Source organism: Colletotrichum fructicola (genome assembly GCF_000319635.2).
Source record: "Colletotrichum fructicola Nara gc5 chromosome Unknown KSG_Nara_v1_contig06, whole genome shotgun sequence".
Classification (NCBI taxonomy): Eukaryota; Fungi; Ascomycota; class Sordariomycetes; order Glomerellales; family Glomerellaceae; genus Colletotrichum; species Colletotrichum fructicola.
In genome coordinates, this window is record NW_027094056.1 from 1,260,637 (window position 1) to 1,278,163 (window position 17,527).

Consider the following 17,527-nt stretch of genomic DNA (forward strand, 5'->3'; position numbering starts at 1 on the left):
GCAAACCCGGCTGAGAACCACCGAGCCGGGGATAATCATTGACTAAAAGGCTTGATCTCCGGCAGCGTTCGCAAACGTTGTCGCGAGAATCCGGAGTTACGGGTTGCAGGATCTGGCCATGTGTCCAATTTCGAGATGTGCACTAATTGCTTTGGAAGGATGAGCTGACGCCGATTCATGCCTTAAAAGCTGAGTTTCACAGCGTAAGCAGGATTCAATAAGTTCGTGCCAACGGCATCTTCTGTCCAGGCGGCACGAGAGAATTCATGAGGTGCCTCTGAGTCAGTTTGAAGCCGTTGTCTCACAGCTGGCAGTAGCGTATATGTTTGGTATCTACTCAAAGACACCGTGTCTGCAACAGAACTCTTTCCACTCTCACAATAGTTGATGAGGATTGGTTCTTCCCCTCCTCTGCTTCCTTTGTCTAAGGCTCGAGAAGGACATTCGTATCAATCTAAAACGATCATGACGTCGGGACAAGATGCCATCTACGAAGAAATGAGTTGTTTCGAATCACCAAACTAATACCTTTGCGAAAGTGACGAGAAATAGCAGGTAGTCGCGATGCTTCGAAAATACACATCGTGATCAGGGGGCATCGTGTCATTGTGGTGAGACGGCGGCAGCGCTTCTACAAGTTGGCCGTGCGAGATCTATTAAAGCAGCAGACTCATTTGCTGGGTTTGTATCTCGCCCGTCTACTCACACGGTATTCAATACGTTCAAGCTCATGTGCCGGCCCAAAAGAATAAAAACCAAGCCACCTGCCCATTGAAACCCAAAGGAAAAGCCAATGTGTCTGTTGCGCCATTGTTTGCTTCCGTTACCTAGATGACGGGATACCTCTTCCAGCCTCTACGAACCCGCCCCCTCTTTTTGACTGATGAAAAGCCTGGATTGGTTTCTCTGCGTATTGCAATCTGATATCTGGAAGAGCTAGAAGGAAACTAACGAGAGACGACATCAAGAGTCCCGTGTGGGTTTCGTACTTGATGCTAAGCAGCTGCAGAACCAACGTGAAGTCGAAGCCTCAGCTACTGCGAGAGTCACATTGCGCACTGGTAAGGACAAGACGTTCACCCTCTTCTTTGTTGCTTTGCAGGTCCTTGAAAAATGGAAAGAAATTTTTTTTCTTAAAATCTGCCATGTACGAGGAGATCACCATATTGAGAACGAACCAGCTGTCGCCAGACGACGCGAACAGCTTCAGGCAACAAGAAGTTTAGAACCCGCCGAGGTGTTCCGAAATTTAATCTGACATTTCCTCATTCTCTTCCTTCATTTGAACATCAGCCGGCTCGCTGCGATGCTAAAGCTGTATCCGTCTCTAGGACAAGATGCGTATACCTCTGTGCCAATACGATCAGCCTCAGCCGCGTATACAACTGTTCCAGGGAGGTCCAATACCTCTTGAGTCCAGAATCCCATGATGACGTGGAAATTCACAGTAAGCTAACTGAGATAAATCTTCGCCTGCACCTACTGCTTCTTGGGGTTGAGATTCAAAACTCGGAGTTCTGGGCAGCGAAAGAACATCTGCGGGAACTTGCTAAGGCATTGAAGGTTTTTATGTCTACGGCGGTGTCTTACAGGTCATGTCATGTTGTGTAGTCTTACTGACGCCCAAGGCATTGTATTGTGGGCGGAACTGCTAGAATAATCTGATAGAAAGACTGAGTAGGGACAACGAAAATCATGACCACCAGCCATTTTTCCGGATCTCGGCGCCGCCCACAGATTAACAATGGGTATGCACGACAAAACGCATGGTGTCAATGAATTAATTAGGTCAGAAATGAGCGCGATTGTTGAACCGACTAAATCCATTGGTGAAATAGATTAAATGGCTCTCGGTCACGACCACGACGGTTGTAGCAGAGCCACAGAAAATACAGTCGCCGTGGTACAGCCAAAGCAATCGGTCTCTTAAAGTATGTCCATCGAAGAGAAAAGCACCTTCAATCACCACCGTCTCATTAACTAGTAGACACCAATAGCCTCACCAACGACGCTCCTAAAGACTCCGTTGGGATCAAACTGCTCCCTCACAGCCTTGAAGCGAGCAATGTGCTGTCATCAAGTCAGTCTCTGCACCTCTCTAATATCCCGACAGGCAGGACTTACATCAGGATCCAAGTTCTTCGTCGCGTTTGCAAAGATCTCCCGCGTGTTCTTGGTCCAGTGCGGGCGGCACGGGAACTCATCAATAAGGACCTTGGCAAGATTATGATCTGTTCACAGTCAGCACCCACCCTCCTCACATCCAAAACAGAGAGTAACTCACAGAAAGGCTCATTGAACCGGCTGTGGTCACCCACAGTAGGCCTAAACGTCGGAAAGTCAAACATAATAGCCCCCTTACTCCAATCCGCGCCGTCGCTCGTGTTCGTCGCCACCTGGCTCAGGAACCCCTCAAACGGCCGCCCGAACTTGATGTTAATCCCACTGCGGTACGTCGACGTCATCACGACAAGCTTCTTCAGCTCGTCGTCAAACAGCTGCCGCACGCGCCGCAGCATCGCGTTCGCCTGCGTGATCGGGAACGCCAGCTCCATCGTGTAGCCCTGCACGCCGACCTCCCACAAGGGCCGCTGGTCCGGGTACAGCCCGCCGATGAGCACGTCGTAGTTCCACCCGTAGACGGGCCACGTGTCGATGGCCGTGTTGGTCGTCTTCTCGCGGAAGTTGGGCTTGGACCAGAGGCCGAAGAAGATCTCCTCCGCGAGCATGTTGGAAGTCGGCAGGTAGCGCCCGCTGTCGAGCAGCGTCTTGGCCGTGTTGCCCTCGAGGTCCGTGACGGAGAAGGTGTTTTGGAAGCCCTGTTGCTCCGAGATGTTGGTGGGCACGACGTCGTAATAGCGCCAGTGGAACTTGCGCTTGTAGGGCCACCACTGGATGGGGTCAGCTTGTGGGAAGCCTGGTGTGTTTGTGTGTTTGACTTACCCAGAAGTTTGCCGTCGCGTAGGGAGAGATCATGCCGTAGATATCGCCATCAAGAACCTCATCTTCTTCCAGACTACGTCCAGTCAGACCCATCATAATCCCAAAAAAAAAAAAAAAACCAAAAAAAACCAAAACTCACGTCTTCTGGTCAGCATAGACCTTAAAGTCAGGATAAATCCTAAACTTCATCCTCACAATAACCCCCAACAGCCCCAAACTAGTCGACGCCGCCAGCCACTCGTCGCTCCCCTCATCCTTCACCACGTGCCTCATCTCCCCGTTCCCGTCCACGATATCCAGCTCCAGCACGCCCGCCGCCACCATCGAGTCCTCGCGGATGCTCGACCGGTGCGCGCCCATCGCCACGCACCCCGCCAGCGTGATGTTCCAGTTCACGAGCGTGTACCCCGCCGACGCGCCGCGCGCGTGCAGGTACTCGGCCAGCTGCAAGAACGTGACCCCCGCCTCGATCACCACGGTGCCGCCCTCCAGATCAAAGTCCGAGATGCCGTTGACCTCCTCCGTGCGGATGATCACCGTGTTCGCGTCGTCGGAGCACATGGTGTCGTACCACATGTGGCCCTTGCCCGAGGCGCGCACCTTCTGGCCCGCGGCGACGGCGTCCTGGACGAGGGACTGGATCTCGGCGACGGAGGTGGCGTTGTGGACGGCCGCGACGTCGTTGCAGGCCGGGAAGCCCGGGCCGTCGAAGGTGTTGTAGGGGGCTGCGAGGGCGAGGGGGAGCGCGGCTGCTGCCGCGAGGGACGGGAGGGGCTTCATTCTTGCGGTGAAAGGGGGGAGGAAGAGGGTGGAAAGATCAAGGAAGGAGTCTGAGATCTCCTTGGCAGGAGAGGGATGGATGGCGTGCAATTTGGGATGAACTGGAGTTCACTTATACCACTTCCTCTCGCAAATACGACCGCAAGGTAAACCACGCGATACCACAATCCCCTCTCCATCAACCGCGGAACGGCCAAAACACAAAAAGGTTTTCATGTGATGCCGGCTCTTCATCACCTCTCAACAAAAGCAATCCCCTCACAAACCAGGAACAAGCATTCGCATAACGTCACGCAGCATCCAGGACAGGAACATCACGTAACATTGAGAATGTAAGTCACCCATAAGAGCAAAGATGGTCCCCTCGCGTACACTCTCAAAGCTTTCTTACCTACGGACAGAGAGGGCAGCAGACCACCATCATCTGCGAGCCAAGACGGACCAGGCAGCCTGACAGAGACATTGGAGCCGATGGGCGATGTAACGGTGCAGTGACAGCGGGCCAAACGCGGGGTTGGGGAGAGAGGAGAGGGGGAAAGGGAAGATCCTTATTTCTGGCTTGTTTCCTGTTTGGATTCACGGACTGAAATGTGTGCGTATGTCGGGAGGGAAGCGTGGTTATCCGCGACCACGCAGAGCAGGGTGCGAGATTTCGAGGAAGTCATCATAGCCCCGGTACCATAAACATAAAATCTTTAATTGTGGTGGTGTTAAATTTGGCTTTTAAACAATCAACGGAGCTCTCAACTAGCGCAAGGTCCGCAAACGATGGACAGGGGGACGGGCAGATTCTGGGGTAGACCGGGGGAAGATTGAGTTGATGGTTGGCTGTCACTGGAAGAAGAAGGTGTGTGGGCGTGTAAGCGCCGGCCCCTTTCGGGAGGGTGGGGTTCGGGTGACCGGGGCAGTTTTCGGCCGCATCGCCGATGTGCTCTGCAAGGAAAGCTTTCCTGTGTATTTGTACCTACACTACCAGTATTCCAAACGACGCCTAAAGCTGAGCGAAAAGACATAGTCATGATAGTAGAGAACGATAATAGATCACATGAACCAACATGTTTTCAGTCGAATTCTGAAGGTGAAAAGACCATACCATCACAGAGTTCATTAGAGGCAAAGACGATACTTATTATGAACCGAAGAGGCGTAGGTAGGGTAGCGTAGGGTGCCCGAAACATCTATTCTTCTCTACCGACAAAAGAACACACAATAAGCTACAACACAACCCCAATATTACCAAAAAAAAGGGTAGCACAGTTCTACAACTGTTCGCCTTTCTTTTCAATGCATCATCCAATTAGAAACAAAAAAAGTTTACAAACCATCTTCTCGTTTCCCTCCCCCGTTCTCTCTCTCCAAACAATACAAACATCTCTCTCTCTCACACACTCACGCACACCGTCGGAAAAACAACCACTTTAAAACTGTGACAAGAATTAACTCCCCGAGATCTCTTTTCCATGCGAGCTTTGGGATCTGATGCTTATTGACTTCATAAACTTGTCGTTGAAAATCATCGCTCTCAGGCCGTGGGCAGAGGGAAGGGGAGGAGGGTGGTCGCCCCGATGAGCCAGGAGCCCGTGGTGATGCGGCAGAACTCGCCGGTCGGGGTGGGCTGGCCCTCGGTGTAGAGGCCGGGGGGCAGGGTGAGAGTGCCGACGACGTTGGGGGTCTGGCTGGGCACTCCCGTGGTCGCCGTGACACCGGGGTCGGTGACGACGGTGGTGAAGGTGAAGGAGGCGGTGGTGTCGATGCCGGCGCTGACGCTGACGCTGACGACGGTGGAGATGGATCCAGCGTCGATGCGGATGTAGATGCTCAGAAGGACGCCGGCAGGAACAGCCTGGCGCTTGGCCACCGAGGAGCGACCACCACAGCGCTGGAGAGGGTTGCCAGGGCACTGGGTGTTGCACTGGTTCTCAGAGACCTGCTGGGTCTGGGAGTTGTCGATGAAGCTTCCGCAGTAGCAGTCAGTGCCAAAGACACCAATGAGCTTGCTTCCACCGCAGGCGGCGATACAGCTGTCGATGGTGAGGGCGTTGTCCTGCTTGACCAAGAGGAACGAGGGGAAGCCGCCACCGGAGCTGAAGCAGCCCAGGGAGGCGTAGTCTCCAATGGTACCGGGGTTGGGGGCGACGGTGGTGACGGCTCCAGAGCTGGTAGCTGTAGCGCCGGTGTCGGTGCCAGACGGGCCGACGACAGAGGTGCCGGAGGGACCGATGATGGTAGTGCCAGAGGGGCCGATAATGGTGGTGCCAGAGGGGCCGACAATGGTGGTAGCGCCGGAAGTAGGAACGACTCCGGAGGTGGGGACAACGCCGCTGGTGGGAACAACACCGCTGGTGGAGACAACGCCGCTGGTGGGGACAACTCCAGAGGTGGGGACAACGCCGGAGGTGGGAACAACACCGCTAGTAGGGATAACGCCAGACGTAGGAACGCCGCTGGTAGGAACGACGGGCGTGGTGGAGGAGGACGCGGGCAGAGTAGTTCCGCTGGGCGAGCACTGGGAGTCTGGCATTGGTTAGTAAAGGGACACATACGAGACCTATTTCCATGTACTTACTGGGAACGACGTTGAAGGAGACAGTCGTGCAGCCGCTGGGGACGTTTCCAGCAACGGCAGGGTTAGCGAAGGTGGCATAGACCTGGCCAGTGGCGTCCTGGCAGAAGCCAGCCTGACCGCCGAAGAACGAAGGGTTGGTCCAGGCGAAACCGCTGCCGGTGACGGCAGTGAAGGTTGCAACGATGGATCCAGTCTGGCCGGTGCGGAGCGGGGCGAAGAGGACACCAGGGTTGACACCGAAAGCGGCGCCGTCGATGGTGAGAGTGCCGGAGGCGCCGAGCCTGAAGAGGGAAGCCTGCTGGCAGTTGGTGGGGTTCGGGTTGCCAACACGACCGACATAGGTGACGGCACCAGTCTGACGCTTCGCGACCTCCTCGATCTTGCGCTTGAGGATGGCACGCTTCTGGGCAGGCTGGGCAGAAGTGGTGTTCGCGAAGTTGAACGTGCTGGTGGAAGGAACGCTGACCGGGGGGGAGGTGATGGAGAGGCTCGAGGTGGGGATGGTGATAATCGGGGAGCTTGAAGCAGCGGCAGAGCTGGAGGAGGCAGAAGAGGCAGAGGCACTGGAAGCGCTGGAAGCACGAGAGCTTGAGGCGCTGCTGGAGGCGGCGGAGCTGGAGGAAGCAGAGCTGGCGCGAGAGGACGAGGCGGAGCTGGAGACGGAAGAGCTGGGCGCACGGCCTCCGACAATTCCGAGAATGAAGTCGGTGGCACTGGCTGCTGCGGGAGAGGAGACGGCGGGGCTGTTGCCGGCGGAGGAAGCGGGAGTGGCACCAGCAGAAGAGACACCGGTCGAAGCACCGGCAGAAGAGCCCGCAGGCGCACCAGTAGAAGCACCGGCACCAGTGGAAGCACCGGCACCAGTGGAAGCACCGGCACCAGTGGAAGCACCGGCACCAGTGGAAGCACCGGAAGAGCCCGACGCACCAGAAGTAGCAGCAGAAGGTCCAGCAGAAGATCCAGCTGCGGTCGTGCTGGCAGGAACAGACGCTCCAGGAGGCGCAGTGTTGACGGCTACGACAGGGAGGGAAGACTGCGAGAGGGTGACACTGGCCTGCTGAATGGCGACCTGGCTGGCGGGAATGGCCTGCGCAATCGGGACGGGGTCGTAGGTGCCGGTCTGACGCTTGGCGTTGTTGGATGCCTTGCACTGCGCGGGGGCGATGAGAGGAAGGTCGGTTCTCAGTGTGTTACCGCAGTTGCAGATGCCACGCTGGGCTCCAGACATGGAGGCGCCCTTGCCCGCGCAAGTCGCCGCGCAAGAACCGGGAGTAAAGGCGGTGCCAGCCTCGGGACCAGTGCCATCGGCGAACGGCGACTGTCCAGCGGGCACACCTCTGCAGCCCTGAGAAACAATGACGTAGTTGACCGCCACTCCGTTGACCGTGAGCGTGGAAATAATGGCTTCACCGGGCTGAATGTCCAAGAAGTTGTTGAAGGCCTGAGGGGTGGTGTTAAGCACGGCAATGCTTCCACCAGGGGCGCTGGAGGCAGACGCAGAGGCGGCCGCAGACTGAGCGGAAGACGGGGTGGATCCGCCCGAGGCAGCTGGGGTCGAAGCGGCGCCGCCGCCGCCAGGAGAGGAGCCGGCAGGGCTGCTGGCCGGCGGGGCCTGACTGCTGGCACCCGGAGCCTGACTGCTGGCCGGCGGGGCCTGACTGCTAGCACCCGGGGCCTGAGAGCTGGCCGGCGGGGCCTGGCTGCTGGCACCCGGGGCAGAGCTGCTGGCACCCGGAGCATTGCTGCTGGCTGCCGGAGCAGAGCTGCTGGCTTCAGGGGCAGAGGAGCTAGCACCAGCACCACCAGTAGAGCTCTGAGACGGGGTCAGGCTGACGCTCGGGGTCACGCTGCCGCTGGTGGAGGCCGGGGCCGCGCCGGTGGACGTGGAAGTCTCGCTCTCGCTGCCAGTGGAGGTGGAGGTGAGGCTGACGGTTCCAGAAGTGGAGCTGAGGCTGGAAGAGGAGCTGCTCAGAGTAGAGCTGCTGTTGGTGAACGTCAAGGTGCTGCTCTCGAGGCCGGAGGAAGTGCTGCTCTGGACTTCGGAGGAAGTGGAGGAAGTAGTGCTCTGGGCCTGAGCAATGCCGGACAAAGACACGGCGGCCACGAGGACCGTCTTCTTCAGCCAAACCATCTTGTTGGGTTGATGTTCGAACAACGGCGGGAGCTTGGGTGTGGATCAGGAGGGCCAAGAGGCGAGTGTCGAAAGCTTTGGGAGTGGGTGAGAGATATTAGGCTGGGAGAGGGACCCCCAAAAGAGCGACAAACGCGAGAACAGAAGCCAAGCAACAGTAACGAATGAATGCCCACTTGCCCGGAAGGGAATCCAGGAAAGACGGACGAGAGGAGATGAAGCGAGTGTGAGTTGGGAGCGTGGTAGGGAGAGAAACTTCCATCTGGAGCAAGGAGAATCTTGGCCGTATTTGAAAGTTTTCCACCGTCGGGGCCAAGACGAGTCCCAGTCAACAAGGCGAGATTACCCCTTTCTCCTGCCATCTTAGGGCTGCTGTGGCCCTTCCCAGAGACCTTGCTCCGGGGAGATGGAATGTGTGAAATGACGATTCTCAGGTCCAGCCGTGCGCGATGCTTGTCCCCTGAACGCCTCCATTCCAGGCGTCCTTTCCTCTCTGTGCTCCGTGTGCGTGCAGGCACGTTCGTGTATGTCCGTATGTGTTTGGTCTGGCCCCTCATTTCAAACTTGGCCTCTTGGTGCGGATTCGACGCGGAATGGCAAAGAGGGAACCGTCCCGTGGCACCCACAGTATGGCCACAGGACGAGGGAGCTTGGGCCTGCTTCAGTCAAGCTGTGCTCGCTTCACCGACGCACATCTCCTCTCATCCCACTGGATAGGGATGGATAACTTCAACGGGTGAATGGCCATTGATGGGAGCCATTTGTCACAGGAGGCGACGAAGCCTGGAGACCATCAGAGCAGCAGATTCCCCTTTGGCAGAGCTCGTTGGTGTGGAAGCCGGTACGGGCGGGAGGTAGAGGGGAATGCCCGCGATCACCGTACTTTCCACTGCATGCTTGAGCAGACGCAACGAGAAGCATGTATCGAGGTTGACGACGAGGAGGTCCAGCTGGGATCCGCACAAGGAATGTGAAGGGGCTGTTGCTGATCCAGGGGTTGACGGGCAACCGGGCTGACGTTGCGGACGGTATTGCGCGCCGTGGTTTACCCACAGACTTGACAGGGGCGAACGGCCCTACCAGGTAACTACCGGCAAATCATGTGTCCCCGGAGGGCGAAACTGGCCCGTAGGTAGGTAGCCCAGAGACATTGGTATGTCTCTGCGAAATATAAATGGAACGGAAGCTTGGACGAGTCCAGACTCGTTACCCATCTTCAGGGAATAGTGCGTGCGTGGTGCGATAAACGGCCCTGTTCCTTCTAGGTTAACGTCCTCGACAATCCCTGACTGATGAACGCAGAAAGCTTGCCTCCCAAACATGTGGGCGTGTCGTGCGAGAGTGGAGGTCGAACACGTGAAAGAAGACGACGGGTAGGATTCTGGCGAGGCATGAGCTGGGATTCCAGACTCGCCAAGTCCCACGCTCGCCAGCCCAAAGTAGCGGAATGCTGTTGATGCTGGCCCGGGGCGATGAGTGGAGGACGGTGTTATAAGTGGCAGCTTTCAGATCCGGTTGAGGAAAGTTTGTCTCAGCTTCCGCACTGCTTCCCATCCAAAGGGAAGCGGGCGCTAGAATGCTTCCTGCTCTCCCTGCATACGCCAGGCCCAACGCGAGGATGGCCCTCCCTGTTGACATAGTATCATCAGCCTCATGGCCAACGCCTTTGCACTGCAATGGCACACGCACCTTGCCTCCTCAAAGATGGTGGCGCTAATGACTTCTTTTCTCGCATCTCGTCTCTTCGTGATGCCCAGGCATAAGAACAATCCGTGCCCGCGCTCTCATGCCACAAGGTAATTGCGAATATGACGACGGATTCATTTCTGCTCATTCTGTCCATGAGAAGGCCGATCTGGGGCCCGGCGACCGTCTGCCCAGTCGATGGCGTCATGGCCGAATTTCTCTCGCCTTCCTGTCATGGGCAGGCGCTCCATACCACACAAACCAAGCTTTGAGCGACATTTGCCCCCGAAACCGCAGGAAGGAGATTGCTTTGCCATCCGTGTGGCTGAGCATGCTAGCCACGCGCGTGTGCTGGCGAGCTTTTCCCCAATGTCGGTTTGTCGGTTCGTATCCGCTACATGGGTTATGCCTCGCGAAGCTCAATGACTTCGTTATTCGCAGGTGTATGCACTGACGCCGTCAGGCTGCCGACAGTCAAAATCTCTTGTTAATGACTGTATAATCTAGCCACAGAGGCAATTCAATCCCGATGGAACTCCTAGTTACAAGATGTCCGCAGGCATAATCACAGTCCCACAGATACCTTCTACAACGCAGCAGGACGACGAATACCACCTCACTCCGGGGCGCGACTCTCGTTCGCACTCATGCTAGCTAGCCTCCCTCATTTCCCTTGCGTGCCACACACATCCTCCTGCCAACTGCCGCTCTTCGCGTACCTCAGAATCCCCCTTTCAGGCTAGCGATGTGCTCATGCTGTCTTGTAGACTCTTAGTTTGGATGGATCAAGTAAAAGCTGCATGCCTTGTGCTGGCAACGATCAGCCCTCGAACTCAACAACTCCCTTGGCATTCGCCTCGGGTCTGCTTGTGGGCTCAATGTCAACGAGCTGGCCTTCCTTCCCATTTCCGCTGGCACCGGCTTCGGCATCCGCGCCGTCAAGCAGATCCCGGTCTTCACTCCGAACGCTCCGTCTTTCAATGTCCGCACTTCCACTAGCTGTGCCCTTCCTGATACCGATCTCGACTCCGATGTCTGCGTCATCCTCTTCGTCCTCTTCCTTTTGGCCAGGCAAGGCATTCTTCTCCAACTCCTTCTGCGCCTCGTCCATTCTTCTGCGAACCTCGGCAGCAACACGCATGCCATCTGTGACAATGTTGTCGAGCACACCGCGCAGACCACGGGTCGCTCCCTGGGCGGCAGGGTTCAATGCGGCAACAGGCGCACGTCCGAAGTTGAGACTAGAGAAGGTCGTAAGCGTAGATGTTGGCGTCGATACCGTCGGCAGGCCTTCGATGAGATGGAAGGAGGTGGGGAAGGATGATTCGAAGAACTGTTCCAGAAGCTCGTCGGCGAGCACGACCATGCGGAAAGTGGGAAGTGTAATGTGCAAAGGATTTGAAGGATCCAGCGCAGCGTTAGCCGCCTCTGATTGTGCCTTCGAAACACGTCGTTGAGATTGAGCTTCGGCCGGTTGCTTTTCTTCTGGTGGCGATGGCAAGCTGTCCGAAAATTTCTTCGCTTTGGTCGGGCTGCCGGTGGGTGAGTCCATGGCAAGAAGATCTTCCTCATCTTCATCTTCATCTTCATCGTCGCCGATAGCAAAGGCGCCGTCAGTGTCCGCAGACTTGGGCTTCTCTCCCTTCTCCTTGTGGGTTTGATTTCGGTTCTGGTTGTGCGGATGATCGGGGTCGGCGTATTCAAAGCATCTTCTTATGAATGCACTGACGCTGCCCAGAAACTTCTCGTTGGTTGAAATACCAGGTAGGCTCGGTTCGGGGCCGTTGTTGCCCATGCCATTGGGCATGTTGAGTGTAAGGCTGGACGCACTTGGGCTGAGCGTTCCCTCGAGACCTCGCCTTGACAGGAATAAGAGGGATTCAGAAATTCGCAAGATACCCTCGCGGTCAACCTTGCCATCGCCATCGTCGTCGTATAGTTCAAAGAAGTACGTAATTGTGCCCATGATGTCTCGCTTGCCCTTGATACTGGCAAAGCCTGCGACGACGTCGGACAAAGTGAGCGCACCTGTGCCGCTAACATCCCATTTCTTGAACAACAGTTGTATGAATTCGTGATCCGCAGGTTCTGGGCCAGCGCCCCAGGGAGAGAGCAATCCATTGTTTTGTCGGGGGCTGGTATAAGCGTTTCTGTCCTTGTCGGCAAAAGTAGTTCGGCGCGGGGTTGTGGGTGCGTCTGAGATGGCCCATTTAGCCATGTTGGCAAGGAATTCTCTGAACGCATCGTAATCCATCAGACTGGTGCTGGCTCCAAGAGCAACCCGTCCCTTCTCAACACCATGGTCAGGGCTGTCGTCGAATACATCACGCGCTCTGGGCCGTGCGTTCTTTGCGCGCCGCTGCTTTTCTTGCTGGATGATGCTTTCTCGCTGTTGTCTCTCGTATAGAATGGTATAAAAACGGTCGTATAACGCACTCAACTCCTCAGGAGCAAGAAGCTTGCTGTCGGGGCCCAAGTTTCGGATCGCCGTTCTCTTCGCAAAACTTTCGATATTGCTGAGAACGGCGTCCTTGTTCTTTAAGCGCAAATCGGTTATGCTGCTATGAGTGATGCCAGAGAACTCCTTGAATGCCACCACCATCAGCTCTTGGAACTTTGTGACAGCGCGCAGCTTGGGATTCTCAGATTTGGGATGCGCCGACTCATCGAGACGTGCGAAGTATGTCTTGAGGATCGAAATGAAGGCGCCGTCATCAGCCGCATCCAAGAGTTCCTCGCCGTTGATCCTCAAAATTGCCAAACCTATTTGGAACAAGACCTTGGGGCCCTCGACGAAGAAGACATCCAAAACTCGGAAAGCGAAGACCAGAGGCATGGAGTTGACGTAAAGCGACAGGAACCACGGTAACGAGACGACGGAAAGCTGCACATCGCTCTTGACCAGGTGTTCCCATAAGATCGGCATCGTCTTCTCCACGAGCGACTCAAAGACCTTCTGATCCAGAAGCGTGCCGTACATGGTTGTTGAGTAGTACCCTGGAACCAGTCTGTCGCACAGTGAAGACAGCAAGAAAAAGGCCTGCGTCTCCGACATGTAGATGAGCAGCGCCGCTACAACAATGTTCATGGCTTGGCAGTAGCCAACATCAGGATTGACCCAGCTGTAGGCCGTCAGGACTCGTCGGAGGCGACCTATGCCTTCCTCGCTCTGGAAGCCGGGGTATTCTGGAAGACTTCGGTTGAGGTCCTTTTCGATCTCGTCGATAGCGAGAGACTCCTGACCTTCGTACTTGGCCAACGTGTCGTGGTAAAGCGTGGGGTTTTCCAGCCTGAGATATATCGATCCGGAAGTCAACTCCCAAGTCTCACCTCTCAGGCGGTTTGGCAGACCAACGCGGATGAGCTTGTGGAAGGTGGGCTGTCGGATCAGCGTCACGTTCCGACCATAGTCGCGTAGGTATTCAGCCCATAACCGCATCTTGGCTCGGTCGCGCAGCTTCTTTGGATCTCCAGGGTATCGGAACATCATACCCAGACCGGCGTCCGGGGGACCCATGTTCTTCTTGTCTTCCGGGCGGAGGAGGTACTCGGAGTAGCACTCATTGACGACCTTTTTGTATTTGGAAACGTTGCCGACGCCGGCCCTTAGTCCCTTCTTCAGGCCATCGCAGAAGCGCTCGCAGCCTTGACGGGTGCCAGCAAGGTGTATCGTGATCCTCTGCTCCCTGTTGTCCTTCTTCTCCTTATCGGCGGCGTCCTTGTCCTTTTCCTTGGACTCTTTATCCTTTTGCTGAGAGATACCATTCCAGGTCGTAACCGCCAACGCAAACTAGGAGGTGAAGTGTCAGTTGGGAGTCCTTGCGGGGGAGAGCACGGACTGCCGGCTGTCATTGTCTGAATCTGGGGTCAAAGAGAACCCACCTGGAAAGTCTGGCTGTTCAGCCTCTCGACGCGCCGAATGGCGCAGAGGGGGAAGGTGAAGCCATTTCCGCTTGGCCCTCCGCCGTGTGTCTGACCCGTAAAGGCGGAGCTTGTCGAGGTGCTGGCCGACTGGACGAAGCTGGATGGCGTGGTGGAGAAGCACATGTAGGACTCGGAGAGATGGAGCTTGCCGGCATAGTGGTAGCCTCGATCGTGGTCTTTGCCGCCGTAGACGGCATTGGCGGGTGGGATGGTCAACTCGGCATTGATCTCGTACAGCGGGGTCTGGGTGCTGGGAAGGCGGAATTGGTTCTGGAACAGCGATGCCTTGGACGGATTCTTGTCGGAGTTGGTGAGGTTCAGCCCCTGGGTTGGGTCGATGAACTGCTGTGCCTTCTGCACGAGGCTAGATAGGTTCAACATGCTGAAGCCGCTGTACTCAGCTTGTCATGTCGGGGGGTTGTCGTCGGAAGGGCGATGGAAAGAGGCTCGGTTCCCGCCGGATGGAAACAGGATGGTGGTGTCGAGGCGAGGCCGACTGGTTGCTGACCTGAGGGGCAGGTCCCGAACGAAGAACGAGACTCTAGCCGGTAAAGAAGCAAACAATATCTGAGGTCGCGGCAAGAGCAGCACGATGTGACGGAGCGTCAGTCAGCTCGAAGGCGACGCAATACTTATATTCGGCGGCAGGGTGGAAGTTGTTCGGTAGACAGACAATTGGATAGGGTGACGGGAAGGTAAGAGAGCTGTGCTGAGCGTGAGCCGGGACTGGAGCTGAATGCAGAGGAGTGGATAGTTGGAGGTTTCCCGCCAAGGCCACTTACGTTCTGAGGGTCCCGGTACGTACCTGCTGCTTCACCCTTACAAGGCACGTTAATAGGTGCTACCAGCCTGCCTACCTCACAATATGAGGCGCTCTCCGACCACCAGCATCACTGGACGCATTTCAGGTTGCGAAACCTTGACAACTCTGCCCTACCACCTTCGGCTTGCCTGCAGTTGGTGTCTGACAGTGTCCGAACACCCTGCATCTCCTCATGATCACCTCAGTTGCTGCTGGACACTAGGACTAAGGCACAGCGGACATGCAGCGAGCGGCACCCAGTCCGGCAGTCCCCTGCAGAGGGGTAACCCCTCTACACCTTAAAGTACCTTATCCGTAACCCGCACATCCCGCTGGCCATTCTTAGGTACGGGTACGCCATTTGACACTCCACCTCCCTCCCTCAATAACCCCATTTGTCGCTAAGGTAAGCTTGCCTTGCTGCTGCAGGTCATGCCGTATGGTAAGGTAGAGACGTTGGTAAGGCAGGTACAGATATCTCTGGATGAACCGGATAAACCCCCTTTACCCAGATGACAGTTCTGTAGGTAGCCCAAGACGTACCTGACCCTGCTGATACACATCAGGTACCTGCCTGTGCTATGATATCATGTCTCCTGGTCTATCCTCGAGGCCCCTCACAAACGCAAACGCAGCCGTGCCTTCCTCCCTTTCATGACTGCCTGGCGCATCACATAGAGCCCCAGACCCTAACCCCTATCGCCATCAACCCCACCAACGCAGGGGAGAATGCATTGCCTAGTCCAGGTGACATGAGCGCGCCGCCATCACCAGAGATACCCATGCCGAGTGCCATCCCCGTCTTGGCTAGCCCCCAAGCGCTGAGACACCCGCCCCGTGCTGTCATATCGACGGTCGAATTGTTCACGGGATGCTCTGGCGACCCGTTGAATGCGCCGAGCTGCTGGGTCGTACACAACGTAGTGCATAATGGCACGAGCATACAGAACACTGCGAATACACTGCTCTGTCAACCGGAGACAATATCAGCAGATGGGGCACATCGCATTGCGTACGTCTGTCTATTCATGGTCTTTCCATCCCATCTCTTTCGTTAACAACTAAGAGTCTCTCCTCGACCCTCGAACCCAGCTACCTCGCCGCCTCGCAGGTAGACAACAATGCTAACGCCGTTGTAACTCCAAAAACAGAACCCAATAGTGCTTATCCAGGGCTTGACCAGCAAAAGTTCCCCCTGTGTCCTTTCGCGCCTCTTCCCCTTTCCTGAAGCCTGAAAGCCTTCCCCCATCAAAAATCCATGCTGTCCTGAAATGGGCTATGCATCGTCCTCGTCTTCGCTGCGCGTCACAAGTGCGTCCGGTACATTCTTACAAGGTGGAGTATCATAAATGGCCGTAAAACGAAATGAAATGTGGAAATTCAACAAAAACATAGACTCCCGGCATATGAGTTTGTACGACTCGTCACGGCGGACTGCCATCAGAAGTCCTTGAAGTACTGATCGTACTTCTGGACCATGTCTTCCGTGTACGTTTCCCGCTTGCCGTCATCTTCGGGATAAATGTCGAAACATTGCGCGTCGCCTGGGTATCGAATCGGCGGAATGATGGGACCACGGACCCTCCGATGGTACAGATCATCCCAGTTGACTCCACGGAAGAAGGGATGCTCTTTGACCTTGGCGGCTCCTCCGCTGATGTTGCCCAGTCTTCGTGACCGATCTACGGTGCAGAAGGCTCTGATGAGATCTTGTGCTTCGGGAGATACTGGCGGATCGTGCGGGAACATGACCGGTTTTTCAACGATTCTGCAGAATCTGTCAGCAACTGCAACAATGTGGCTGATCGGTACATGATGTCTTACTGCTTGTAAATCTCGATTGGGTTCTGGTGCCAGAACGGAGGGTAACCCGTCAAGAACTCATATATCAGAATACCTAGCGCCCACCAGTCCACCGCTGTCGTGTGGCCCTTGTTATGGATCACTTCCGGCGCGAGGTACTCGGGGGTGCCGCAGAGCGTGTATGTCTCGGTTGGCTGTCCAGCACTGTTGCTTAACCTCTTTGCGAAACCAAAGTCGACCAGCTTGATGTGACCATCCTGGTCCAGTAGGAGGTTCTCCGGTTTGAGATCGCGGTATGCGACTCGCCCTTGTTGCTCGTGGAGGTACTCAAGCACAAGGACGATTTCTGCAGCGTAGAAGCGCGCCGTCTGCTCCTCAAACCGCCTGAACTTGCGCAAGTAACTGAACAGCTCGCCACCAGGAACGTAGTCTAGGAGCATGTAAAGATGGTCGCGGTCGGAAAAGGAGGTGATGAGGTTGGTAATAAAGGGGTGGCCAGCGACGTCGCCGAGGATCAAACGCTCGTGTCGGACGTGATCAATCTGCTTCAGCTTGATGACTTCGGTTTTCCTCAAAATTTTGAGCGCAAACACTGTGTCGCGCTCCTCCTCTGTCGCATTCGCTGGCCGCACGAGACAAACACGGGCGAAGGTACCTACGAGGGCGCAAATCGTCAGTAAACGGGCTCCCGAGACATGGCTACATGGAGAATGAAAGACTAGCAAACGCACCTGTGCCGAGCGTCCTCACCACACGGAAGTCTTGAGGAGTCAACTTGCGATTCGCAATGGGACCAACTCCAGCATCAGCATGCTGCTGCTGCGCCTGACTGTGTCCATTACCGCCCATCATCTTGGAAAGTCCTCCTCCAACCTGATTAGGCAGGGGATTC

At 55.9% G+C, this 17,527-nt stretch overlaps 5 protein-coding genes across 5 annotated transcripts; all 5 read right to left on the reverse strand.

Annotated features, from left to right (window-relative positions):
• Positions 1 to 1,980: 1,980 nt before the first annotated feature.
• On the reverse strand, positions 1,981 to 3,723 carry GULLO5 (L-gulonolactone oxidase 5; the record flags this gene model as incomplete). Its single annotated transcript, XM_032022741.1, has 5 exons — positions 1,981 to 2,070; positions 2,125 to 2,231; positions 2,285 to 2,891; positions 2,944 to 3,016; positions 3,083 to 3,723. 5 exons carry the CDS (start codon positions 3,721 to 3,723, stop codon positions 1,981 to 1,983), a joined length of 1,518 nt encoding a protein of 505 aa, XP_031880460.1.
• A 1,522-nt stretch (positions 3,724 to 5,245) lies between these two features.
• CGGC5_v010640 (uncharacterized protein) lies at positions 5,246 to 8,420 on the reverse strand (the record flags this gene model as incomplete). The annotated part of the gene is made up of 2 exons (XM_032022740.2): positions 5,246 to 6,237; positions 6,290 to 8,420. 2 exons carry the CDS (start codon positions 8,418 to 8,420, stop codon positions 5,246 to 5,248), a joined length of 3,123 nt encoding a protein of 1,040 aa, XP_031880455.2.
• Positions 8,421 to 9,686: 1,266 nt separating this feature from the next.
• CGGC5_v010641 (uncharacterized protein) lies at positions 9,687 to 10,314 on the reverse strand (the record flags this gene model as incomplete). The annotated part of the gene is made up of 2 exons (XM_066152396.1): positions 9,687 to 10,048; positions 10,110 to 10,314. The coding sequence occupies 2 exons, from the start codon at positions 10,312 to 10,314 to the stop codon at positions 9,687 to 9,689; spliced, it is 567 nt and encodes a 188-aa protein (XP_066008244.1).
• A 612-nt stretch (positions 10,315 to 10,926) lies between these two features.
• On the reverse strand, positions 10,927 to 14,411 carry CGGC5_v010642 (putative GTPase-activating protein; the record flags this gene model as incomplete). The annotated part of the gene is made up of 2 exons (XM_032022739.1): positions 10,927 to 13,896; positions 13,989 to 14,411. The coding sequence occupies 2 exons, from the start codon at positions 14,409 to 14,411 to the stop codon at positions 10,927 to 10,929; spliced, it is 3,393 nt and encodes a 1,130-aa protein (XP_031880396.1).
• A 1,861-nt stretch (positions 14,412 to 16,272) lies between these two features.
• On the reverse strand, positions 16,273 to 17,487 carry Pka-C3 (Protein kinase DC2; the record flags this gene model as incomplete). The annotated part of the gene is made up of 3 exons (XM_032022738.2): positions 16,273 to 16,600; positions 16,657 to 17,290; positions 17,367 to 17,487. 3 exons carry the CDS (start codon positions 17,485 to 17,487, stop codon positions 16,273 to 16,275), a joined length of 1,083 nt encoding a protein of 360 aa, XP_031880457.2.
• Positions 17,488 to 17,527: the final 40 nt, after the last annotated feature.